This window comes from Phycodurus eques, chromosome 14 (assembly GCF_024500275.1).
Source record: "Phycodurus eques isolate BA_2022a chromosome 14, UOR_Pequ_1.1, whole genome shotgun sequence".
In the NCBI taxonomy this organism is placed as follows: domain Eukaryota; kingdom Metazoa; phylum Chordata; class Actinopteri; order Syngnathiformes; family Syngnathidae; genus Phycodurus; species Phycodurus eques.
Genome location: NC_084538.1, coordinates 4,969,743 through 4,982,172, shown reverse-complemented (window position 1 = coordinate 4,982,172; position 12,430 = coordinate 4,969,743). Strand labels below are relative to the sequence as shown.

Below are 12,430 nucleotides of genomic sequence, written 5' to 3'. Positions count from 1 at the left end.
ATATGCTTCAAAAGTCTGAAAAAAGGTCTTAAATGTTGGAAAGATTTGCCTATAAAGTTCTGAAAAAATATGCTTTAAAAAGTCAGACAAATATTCCTCAAAAGATTACAGATATGTCTCATAAGGTGGAAAAATATGCCTGCAAAGGCAGAAGATATGCCCAAAAATCTACAAAAGTATGCCGTAGTAGTAGTCGGGGAAAAATTGGAAGCTTTGCCTCAATGTTGGAGAAAATATGCCACAATCAGTCAGAAAATTATGCTTCAAAAAGCTGAGCCCTCAAAGCTGGGAAAAACAAATATTGTTGTTAGATTTATATGAAAATACAAACATAATACAGCCCTTTTGTCCCACAAAAGTGATCAAATATACAATTCCAAGTGTGTAAAAATTGGTAATTTAACATCTCATATTAATGATATACACTTTGTACTTGATCATAAAAGTGCAAAATCTGACATGAAACGTTTTACTATCATTATTAGTCAATATTATTATTTATTTACCTGAGCTCAGTCGGGGTCAAAATATTAGGGACAACTCACCATACGACGCAGCACATCACTGTACACTTTAACACAGTACTAAACATGAACATATCTCATTTACACCATCAACTTGCAGGATGCAAATTAATTAACATTTTAACCATATCCTCCACATCATCATAAAGGTAGGCACATAAGATTTAATTGGTTACTGAATTTCACGTGGCAGCTATTTTCATGAAAACATTAAAACGTCACTTTTACAATATATTTCCTCTTTAATGGAAATATAAGTGATAAAACGATGAAAGAGAAGGATTTGCTCATTTCTTGTGAACCAGAAAGCTGATTTTATTCCACAGGAGAGAACAAAATAAACCACAATTAGAATTTCAAAAAAACACTTTGGAAAAATCTGTATTTTTTTTTTTCCATTTTTTTCCATTGAAATTTGACATCTCGTGGCAGGCCCGGGAAACTTTTAAAATATAACCCGCCCCCCAACCCACCAAGTCCCTCGACCCTTTTACAAAAGACCATAAAAGTGAAACGCTCACAAAGTCCAGTGAGGTCCCTATAAAGTCACATTACTGATGTTTCGCTTTTTTTTTTTTTTTTTTTTCCACCACATATCCTGGCGCAGATAAAAAAAACCCACAAATAATAATAAGAGAGAAAAATCGTCAATGTTGTCGGTTTCAGTGACGGAAAGAGAAATAACAAATAGATCAAACGGAGCTCAAGCACGTGAAACTTTCCATTGTGTTTCATCTATGTACAGTAGCTTTTCCAGTTGAAAAGAAGAAGACAAAACACTGCTCCTGGTGGACAAACAGTGTCACTGCACTTTAGAGTAGAACCTTCAAAGTCAGGACTTCTTTAGAGTGCATTTTTTCTTTGTTTTTTTTTGTTTTTTTCCCTTTGGAAGGGTACCGGTGATGGCAAAAATAAATAAATAAAAAAAAGCATGATCATAACCATTAGGATTACGTTACATCAAAGTTAAGATGAGATCCGTATCTCGATTTGTGACCCATAGTTTGATTCCCGATTGATTTTTTTTTTTTTAATGAACAAAATGTGTTTTGGATAAGGTCATTGTCATTTACTTTTTTAACAAGCGATGACAGAACAAATCGATTAAAAAACAAATGGGATGTTTGTGGGGAAAATTTTTTTTAGCTTTTACTTAAAAGCCATTTTCCCAAGGATGAGTAGTTTTACTTTATTTCAGTTTTAGAATATGGATTTTGTAACATTAAAAAAAAATAGAAACACTTTGCACAGAATGTTTTCTAGAAAGCATATGACAGTTTGAGGCTGGAAAGACAATTCATTGTCTTTATAAATTATTTTGCCATTTTGGACTTTGGAGGTTCCACTGTATATTAAAGAAAAAATAAAAACTCTCCTTTGGTGAGTGCATTTAAGGTTTAAACAGGTCCAGTTAGCATTTAGCATAGCGCTCCGTAGACATAGGGAATCAAAATGGGAAGGTACTGGATAAGTAGTGGTGTTATTACAGTAGTACTGTCATAATAAATATACCATCTTAATGAATGGTAACTTCCTGGTAACTTTGATGAAATGAAACAAAACAAATGGTAAGGTGCCTGCTAAGTAGTGGTGTTACAGTAGTGGTTTAATTACATATTACCTTCCACCCTTTTTGTAATACAAAATAAGATCGGTTTCAAAAAAGGCAAGAATAAATAATAAAATTGAATTAAGTAAAATGCCATGAATGAAATAATTTAAAAAAAGAATAATTTACTTAAATAGTTTGAATTAAATATGTAATTTGCATGAAATGATGTGGAAAAATCACTTAAGATCTTACTTTTTCCAACTTGTTTGCTGTCCCCAAGTGGCAAAATTTTTTTTTTTTTAAATCCAGCCTTCGAAAAAATTTATTTTGCTTGAAAAGTGCTCCATACATAGAAGTCTACAGCAAAGTGCAATAGAAGGAAAAAGTAGAAAAATACCTCTCTGAATGTATCCACTGTATCTCTGCAGCAACACTTCTTTAATTCTTATTTCTGATCGAAAAGGTGTGCGGCGGTGTGAGAGCGAGATATGTATTCATTTATGACTAAAATAAGTACACGTGACTTTCAAAAACGTCAAGACGTCATTCCAGGATGTAGTCAGATACCTCATACCTTGTGTAAGCACACTGAAAATATACAGAAAATATGGAAATACTATGTATCATATTTATAGAGAGTTACAGATAGTGTGGAAGTCGTGTTCAATAACCGTCTGTGGTTGTGATTTCTGCAGCTCAAAAAAATTAAAATAAATAAACACTATGACTCCATCACGTCTGTTTTTGTTATTGTTTTGTTCCCTTTTTTTTTTTTTTTTTTTTTTAAATTGCCAAAATACTTTTCTTTTTAAAAAAACAAAAACGTGTCGCTCCTGGTCAGGTTGTTGAGAAAAATAGACTCTCTCCACGTGTATAAGTCTGCAGTCGTCTCCTTTCAGTGGAACGCTGGACCTTGTTCCTTGGCATCTTCTGGACAATCCCCTTGGAGTTCCGCGCAGGGTGGGCAGCGCCTCCTTTCGTGTAAGCCCAGCGGAAGGGCTTGAAGTGAGTTTAAGGAGAGACAAGGCAGGGTTGGAAGTCCTACCGTACCTCTCCTGGTCCTTTTTGGATGAAGTCCCGTCTAAAAACCTTCTATATGACAGTAGGCCTCCAAGCTAGAGAAGAGGATGTAGAGGAACCACAGGCTGAAGAAGAAGCCCGACGTTGCCAGTCTGTGCCCGCGGGGTCCGCCCAGCTCGCCCCCGATGTGCGCCCGCCGCCGGTACAGCAGCGCCGTGACGGCCAGGAAGGCGAAGATGGTGAAGAGCGTGACGGAGAAGGCCAGCGAGCCGGCCTCCACCACGAAGGGCTTGCCCTTGCTGTGCCAATAGATGGCGGCCACCGACCACGCCAGGCCGATGCCCAGGAACACATTGATGGCGTTGCTGCCCGTCACGTTGCCGATGGAGGCGTCGGCGTACGTGTCCTGCACCGCCGCCACCTTGCTGGCGAACGTGTCTGTAAACGGAGAAAACATTGCAAGTGGATAAAAGTGGTGGGTCACTGTGCAGTTGCGTACTATTGGTAGGGGTCACGGCTTGGGGGGCAAAATAAACAAAACAAAACACAACAAAACAAAAAACGAATAACTCTGCTAAATCGACTTAAAAAATAAAAAATAAAAATTTCTGCCTCAAAGCTCCACCGGGACCCCAAAAAAAGTTCCGCTCGGCAGCATATTTGTGGCGCCGGAACCAATATTTCACACAGACATTTATTACAGATGGACACAGTCTTGGACCAATGATAAACTTTGCCAAAAAAGACAAAAGAGCATCTGTAAGTGATTTTTAAGACACTGTTACATGTGTAATGTACATATAACATGATTTATGAGTGAGCGGAATGGTAGTTAGCATTTTTTGACCTATAATGGTAATTGCTAGCGCGCTAATGCTAATCGCGATTGCTAACTGGTTAGCTTTTAGCATTTTGCTGTTTCAAATTCTGTACACCGAATGTATACCATACACTCAGTACCAACATATGCAGTTTAAGGATCAAAGTCCATCCCTCAAAAATGCATGGTAGTGGTAAAATAAATCAATAAATAAAATACAAATGTGTGTGTGTGTTTGGGGGGGATTATAGCTCGATTATTCGACCAATAATAAATATGAGAATCGATTTGAAAAATATTGGACAGTGGGACAAACTATCAGTATCGCGATATCCCATCGTGATCCCACATCAGTAAATTTCTAAATGTGACTTGTCGTGCATGTATCCCGACCTGGCACGGAGGTCCCGAGCGCCACGAAAACGACGGCGGTGACCGAGTCCTTGAGGCCGATGGTGCAGCCGAAGTGCGAGGCCAGGTCGCCGATGACGGCGGTGAGCAGGCCGATGACGACGATGGACACCGCGAAGCACGCCCAGCCGTTCAGGTATTCGGTGGGCGGCACGCAGGCGAACAGAACCTTCCAGAACACGGTCAGGAAGTGCATGACATAGTCGAAGCACGACGGCAGACGCTCCTCGCCCGTGTCGTCCTCGTCCTCGTCTGGAAGTGTGCGGCGCGGAATTTGTGGGTAAAGAAAGAGAGAGAAAATTGGACTTCAAAGGGTTAAAATCATCTGCTTTTGTGTATGAGAAAATTCTTCCACATTTAGCAATTTGATTACGCATCTACCTTAATTGGTAAAAGAACAATGTATGTGGGCCATTTTCATATGCAGGTAATTTGGTTCATAACGGTAAAGACACTTTTAAGAAAAATGTAGCTATTTTTTATGCTGCCTTGGTTTGAAATGGGTAAATGTTTCCCGTGTTGAAACAGCCTACGCCTGAAGTCCTACATTAAAAAAAGAATTAATGATTTAACATTTTGAGCATTCATAGTAAAGGTAATGCTTATTGATTAAGCAAATGGTGGTGGCCCAATAAAAAACACTTCTCGCATAACGGTAAAGACAGAACTGCATAAATTCATTGAAAGACAAACAGCTACATAAAAAAACGTGTGCATTGCACAAATTACGCGTTGCCCTTCAAACTAAAAGTCATTACACTCTTGTCTTCAAACAATCATAATAACGGTAAAGACAATTAATAATTCTGACACTTTCACAATTCATACATATCTCATAAATAACGCCATCTATTTTGCTGTCCGCGACTGTGTGAATGCAACGTGGCCGCCACATCCTGGCACTTCAGCTCGCAGATCCCTCTGGTGCATTAACGGGAAAGACAGCTTGAGTGCATTTGTGTTAGTTTTCATGGGAAAGGCACATTAATAGAAACAAATGAATACAAAAATCCCATATATCCCAAAATGTAATTAGCGTCTCTGTAAAACATGTTATGAATCATGAAATTTCATTTGGGACACGTAACAGTAAAGTAACAGTAACAGTAAAGTACTTTTTCCCCCCTTAGAAACCATTATTACCATTCGAATGATAACGTCTGCCAATAATCCAAATTCTCATATTAGTAAAATTCATTGATTTGTAAAAGGAAATTCAGTGGGTCATGTCTTTAGCGTTATTGATCAAATGATATGAAAAGTTTCAGTTTTGGTTTCTGCGTGACTGGCCCGATTATTTATTTGGTTTAGGATCGAGACCAAATCTTGCAGTATCGCACGACCCATCATGACTCTACAGGTGGAGTTTACTGTACTACTGCCGGTATAATCGATATCATTGATAAAGATCGTGACAATTTATTCCGACTTAGCAAAAATGATCGGTATTTGCGATACTGGCCCTGTATTTACTTGGTGCTGGGTTGCTCCCAAACGTTGCAGTATTGCACTACTCGCGACTACTACTCTGTTGTTAACAGTGTTCAGGGTGGATCCGTCCAAATATCAATTATATAGGTCGGTAATATCGATACGGGATCGATTGCAGATAACAGCAACATTAACGGCATCCCAAGACTTTCACTCGGTGCGGTCTCCGTGTGAAAAGTTTCACCTCAGGACGTTCTCAGGTGCAGGAAGCCGAGCGCTTATTTGAAGTGTCAGGCCACGGAAGAGTCACGTGCGTTTAGCAGCCCGTAAAAAAATAAATAAAAAATCATGCAGAGTGCCGCTCGATTGAATATTTCACGGCCAAAGTGACGATCCGATGCTGCTGCTGATGCCGCCTCTACGCATCAGCTGATGAATATCAGCGTTCTGCTGACCGAGAGATATGGGGCGGGACAATTGCTAATTCTCCTCTCTCAAATTCTTATGCATCCATTTAAAGCAGAGAAGAGAGACAATAAGATGTTTTGGTGCATAAAAATAGGCATCGCGTCCCCATTGGACCAAAATATTTGCTACAACTGCACAAGATGCAGTACAACAATGTGGGAATAAGAAAATGATGCTATTGAAAATTATGGTCATTTTCCTAACTGTGAACAACTGTATGTTCTGTCAATAAGTCTTTTTAAAAAAATAATAATAAACGCAACACTGATAATTTTGAGATTTTCATTGTCCCTGTGACAGTGACAGTAAAGTTCTATTATAATATAGTTCTATTATTAATATAATATATATAATATATATATATATATATATAAACTGTGTTAAACATTTAAAATGTAGTATTAAACCTTTACTTTAAAATATTTGAAAGGTATTAAAAGTGTTTAAACACTACAAACCTATTTAAAAAAATTACAGATATAGAGACATAAAATTTACAAAAAAAACATGTAAATGCTTTAAAAATATATGAAATTATTTAAAAATACATACACATTTAAAACGATGGAAAAATATGCACAAATATTTAAAACATTAAAACCGGTTAAAAACAGGTTCAAAAAATTTAGCAAATAAATAAGAAAAAAATGCTAAAAACATTCTACATTTCCTATTTCACATATTTTACAAACATTAGAAACAGCTCCCAGCACCCCAACAAACTTTTATTTTGACCTTTTTAAGGGCACTTTGATTCAATATAAGAGTAAATGTGACCGCAGGGAGTCCTGGAGTACCTGCGCTGACGGTGATGGCCTCCATGAACTGCTCCCTCCACGAGTTGGTGCCGACCACCAGCGCCAGGTTGGTCTTCTTGATCAGCTTGTCCACGGTGCTCTGTCACGCCAAACACAATACACTGGAGTGACCCCGTGGTGGCAGCATTGCCATCAACCTTCTGCTTCGCACTGTTGTCACTCACCTTGACTTACGAGCTGAATTTGCGCTCCAATCACTGTCACGATTTTTGCCCATTGAAATGAGCGGAAATACTATTAATCCGCTCCAGCAAAACAACTTTTTTATTTTTATTTTTTTTTTAAGTCCAATTTTTGTTCGCTACACAAAACAAAATCGAAAAATCCGGTAATTTGGAGCCACTCGTGTGTCAAGGTATAACAACCCGACATGCAGTCCCCCGTCGTCCCCGCCCACCTTAAACTCGTAGGACTCCTCGATGATGACCTCCATCTTGGCGTGCTCGCCCAGAACCGGTTTGCCCATCTCGGCGATGCGCCTGGCTTCCTCCTCGTCAGACGTCAACTTCCTGTCTGGAACGTCTGCGCAGAGACAGAAAGAGAAACTGTTCGAGGGGACATAATAAGGATGGAAAAGGTCTCGTATTCAAATACCGTGGTACCTTGACTTACAAGTTGAATTTATTTTGGCTCGCAACACAAAGCAAAAGTCGAGGCACCCGTTAAGTTGTGGAATTGTGTCTCTGGAGGTCCTGCCCACTTATCACACGTGAGAAATTAAAAAAGTAAATCTTTAGTTAGCTGCCTATTTCTGAAAATGTGCGGGCCTTTCCGAATTTTGCCCCACTGTGAAGACATAATTTGGCAAAGTTACACGATCGTTTCTCAACTCATCAACGAACATTGACAAATATTTTTGAAAAAATGTGATTTTAAAAATATTGCAATCATATTACAAATACAAATATTTTAAAACATTTAAGCCATTCAAGATATTTAAATTCTGGCCATATTTCGAATATATAAAACATAAGATATCAAAAACATTTAAAAATATGAAGAATGTAGATTTTAAAATATTTTAAACAGTTTTAATACATGTATAATAATATTAAAACACTACAAAACATTTAAAACATACAAACTCAAACACATACTGGAGAAGCATATTTAAAATATTGGATTAGTCACTATTGGTCCTACTGTGACAAATTTAAAAAAAGATTTGAAAAAAGAAAATGATTTTGAATATCAAAAATATATTACGAAATATTAAAAAGACATATAAAATAACTCAAACATATTTGAAACAATTATGAAAAAATCTGTAATATAAAAATGCATGTTGAAATATTGAAGTCATATTAAACATTTTAAATATAGCAACTATAGCAAAACATAATGAAAAATAAAATACAAATAAAAACATTTGAAATATGCCACACATTTTAAGATATTAAAAACATTACAAAATATAAATAATACATTTTACATATTTACACCATTAAAACATTTTTTTTAGAAATATTAGAAAATATATAAAATATATTAAAAATATAAATATATAAACCTGAAAAAAAAATATTGACCTGGAAAGAGAACAAACATAAAAAAATAAACAAAATAAAAAAGTATTATATATATATACACACACACACACATATATATATATATATAATATTGGCGCATTAGTGCTGTTTCCATTGTGCCAATAAAAAAATAAAAAGTGTATTTTAAAATATTAACAACATATGTGTACCCCGTCTCCCACACGAAGATAGTTAGGATAGGCTCCAGCAGCCCGCGACCCTTGTGAGGATAAGCGGTAAAGAAAATGGATGGATGGATGAAAATAATTAATACATATTGAAAACATATTAAAAATATATATTGTTAAAATATTTTCAGATTTCAGGAATAAACATACAACTTGAATTTCAAAACACTTAAATACAAATATTGAAACCCTATTTAGAAATATTTAAAACTTTATATGTTAAAACATATTTAAAATACTTTATAAATGTTTAAAAAATATTTAAAACCTTCCAAAAATATATCCATCCATCCATCCATCCATTTTCTGAGCCGCTTCTCCTCACTTGGGTCGCGGGCATGCTGGAGCCTATCCCAGCGGTCATCGGGCAGGAGGCGGGGTACACCCTGAACTGGTTGCCAGCCAATCGCAGTCCAAAAATATAGGCTCAAATAATGTTAAATATCTAAATCAAAATCCTTTTGATTCAAAAACAATTTAACTATTGAAAACCCTTCCTTGGGGCCACAATGTCTACGACAAAAGCCCTGCAGTGGCCCTGAAGCACCAAAGCGAACGCTGATGTGCAGGCGGCTCAAGAGGGTTGTGTGACCAACCCGCCTGCCCGGGCATCTTGTCATCATGCTGCTCTTTGCTGACAACACGGCTCTCGGCATCAAATATTAACAAGGCCATTAAAGATCACAGCCGAGTGCTCCTCTGCTGACGTGCGCGGGCGCACGCGCATGCGCATAAATCAATTACACAGCGTGCGTGGTCGTGTCTTGTTTAAAATTCGTGATCATCCAGCATCCCTATAGCTTTGCATTCATCACTACAATACAGCCTGCTCTCATGGCAATTTAGTAGCAATGAGCAACAAAAGTCACACAGAATTAGCAGAAAACACTCCATTATATTAGGGGCTTAACGCAAAACCTATTGGATGTCAGCTTTGTTTATTTTGACAAAAATCCGATTTTCCCACTTGATCTTTGCTCTTTTACATTACTTATTTAAAAAATAATGCCGTAAATCTGGTCAAATCGGACGCGTGGAATCAAGCACCGCAAAATAATGTGTGCAAATATACCTTTAACAACATTGTATTCATAATATTGGGCCAATAGGATTGAAACCACTGGTCGTCATGGGCCAAAAGCGAGCCAAAATAAAAAGGATTCTTGCAAAAATAATTTTCAAAAACACTGAAAGTTGTGCAAATCATGAAAAGCAAGCAACGTTTCAAAAAGACATACCGATTTTGAGCTTTGACTGCAGCAACTGTGGCCAAAAGTCATTCAAAATCAGCAGGATTGCGGCTTTTAAGTATGATCGGTAATCATCCACGACAAATGGACAAATGGATAAAAATGGTGACTGATAAGAAAGCTGCGAAATATTGTGAACCGATTTGCCTTTCAAACGCCAGCTACCGTGGCCATCTTGGCCCAATGACATGAAAATCAGTAGGGTTCTCGCACAGCTAACAGGCTAACAGGCTAACAGGCCAGAACACTCGGCATTAGACTTGCAGACGAAGTAACTTATTTGGTCTTCCGCTGCGAGGCTGCTCGCATATGAATATTTAAGCAGGCGTATTTTATAACATTTAGCTCCTAATTGAGAATTCCGCTCGCATATTTTCTTTTTTTTCCCCTCCCGTGAAAACTCCGGTAATGGAGCGAGCGCGCAAAGCGACAATCACGCTGCTGCCGCTGTCGCTTTAATAAGACAGGCAGTGTCGTGCGAGGGGGGCACTAAATATGAGAGAGCGTTATTAATGGTTACGGCAAAAAGGCCTTGGAGGTAAGTGGCGAAAAAGGGGCAAAACCTCCATGTTAGAAAACTTACCTTTAGAAATGCGGTGGTACGAGTGAGACGTCAAACTTGAGATAAGAGTTGAATTCCGCGACCACGCTCACAACGCAAATCGTTTTCCCCCGTTGAAGTGAATGGAAATGCCATTAAGCCGTGCCAGCCATTACAAAAGGTTTTGCTCATGAGAGAACTAGCACTGTAATATTTCACTTGATCAAAACACACAGTAATGACATGATTAGAACTAAAAAGCATTAAACAGTTTTTGTCACACTCTGCATCAATTGATCCGTTGCGGTGCTGCCTGCCTTGGCCACAAGGAGGCACTGTAAGACATACTGATATATATATACTGTACATGGACGTCTCTACCGTAAAGACGTCTCCGCTCCTCTCAGCTCCTCGCAGCCGATAAAGAATATATGACTCTGGGTACTGTTAAACTGAATGCCTAAATGTGTTGCTGCACCGTTTGTGTTCAAATATCAGTCGCTTGAAGGGTTGCGTCTCGTTGGCGTCGGGCGGAAACCTTGCATCTCCAAAAACCATCACTTTAAAAAAAAAATAAACAGCGTGAAATTGACCAAATTTTGACATTGGAGGTTTTAGCCTGACGCCAGCAATATGCATTTCCAATTACGTATTAGCATTAAGCAAGCGAACTAAAGGCTACGCTACGTGTTGAGCAGGCCGTGGTTTCAGCGCTTTCAGTGGAAAGCGGAGAGAACGGCCTGATTTTCCTGATTTTCATGATTGCCTCATTTTGCATACTTTGGGTTGGTATACAATTTGTCTGCCTTCATGAAGGATTACGGAAATCGATTTCAGAGGCGGAAATCAGAGGATTTGTTCTTTTTAAAATAATATTTCGAAAATTGTTCAAAACCTTTTCCATTTGGTGTCCAATTAGCTTGCCGGCAAGAATGATGGTTCACTGAATTTTCGTGTTCAGCGTTGCCGTTAGACATTTAATTATCCGGCTGCTTGATTGTCATCGTGTTTTCCCTCAACCAGAGTTTGACAGTTTGGTTATTTAGTTCTTTGGCCACTGTGTTGAGCAGTCGAATGCGAGAGGGTGCTCATTTGTCAGGACCGAGCACATTTCTCCTCCTCCTTTCCGCCAGACAAATTAGCCTCGCTCGCTTAGCGCTGGCGTGCGTGCCCGCAGCGACATGCTTAGTATGACGCCGATAGGTAACATCTCTGCCATTTTTTGCGCACAAACAAAATCGTCAGAAACACCCAGCTGCTTTGCATTCCGGGACGCTCTGAGAAGGTCATCAGTGACAGCCACATAATGAGATCCAGTATCAAAAGGTTGGTTGCCCCCCGCCCCCCTTACACTCCTACCAGAAGAGACGAGCACGATATCTCTCGGAAACGTCCTCTTTTCTATTCCCGTCTGCCTCCGTTTGAATGTATTACACCTCAGCGACTGACTGCTGTCGCCATAGCGACGGTTACTCGACGACCACCTTACAGCGACTCCTCAGTCAGGGCGGCGGGGTAAGGGGGGGAGTGGGTTGAGTGGGGTGGCGCACTCCTGTCACTCCCAAAGAGTCGGCTACTCGGGAGTGTGAATCTGATCCTCCCTCCCAAGCCAGCTTTCCTTGGTCACACCAATTTCGTGTTGGTACCTTTCACACAGAACAGCAGCTTCACACCCCCTTTCACAGAGACGCCATACCGCCTCTGCTACTACCTCAGAAGCCGGGAAATTGCCGGGTTGCCTTTGTCCATCGATTCTATCCTTTCACACAGCAGCAACCTGACACCGCGTTCACGTTTTTCAGTATACCCTTTCACACAGACATGCGCTCTCTCACCTGCGATAGTACCTCCAGAGGCAGAAAACTGCTGAGTTGCCTT

General features: G+C 39.1%; 1 protein-coding gene across 6 annotated transcripts in view; it reads right to left on the bottom strand.

Annotated features, from left to right (window-relative positions):
* Positions 1-1,080: 1,080 nt before the first annotated feature.
* slc8a3 (solute carrier family 8 member 3) overlaps positions 1,081-12,430 on the bottom strand; it is a 56,353-nt gene continuing 45,003 nt past the window's right edge. For all 6 annotated transcript variants that reach the window (XM_061697049.1, XM_061697053.1, XM_061697050.1 and 3 more), the window contains 4 exons: positions 7,442-7,566; positions 7,024-7,123; positions 4,310-4,579; positions 1,081-3,534 (listed from right to left, as the gene is read on the bottom strand). In XM_061697049.1, the coding sequence (XP_061553033.1) occupies positions 3,158-3,534; positions 4,310-4,579; positions 7,024-7,123; positions 7,442-7,566 (872 nt within the window). In that variant the 3' untranslated portion in view covers positions 1,081-3,157. The remainder of the gene's footprint in view (positions 3,535-4,309; positions 4,580-7,023; positions 7,124-7,441; positions 7,567-12,430) is intronic.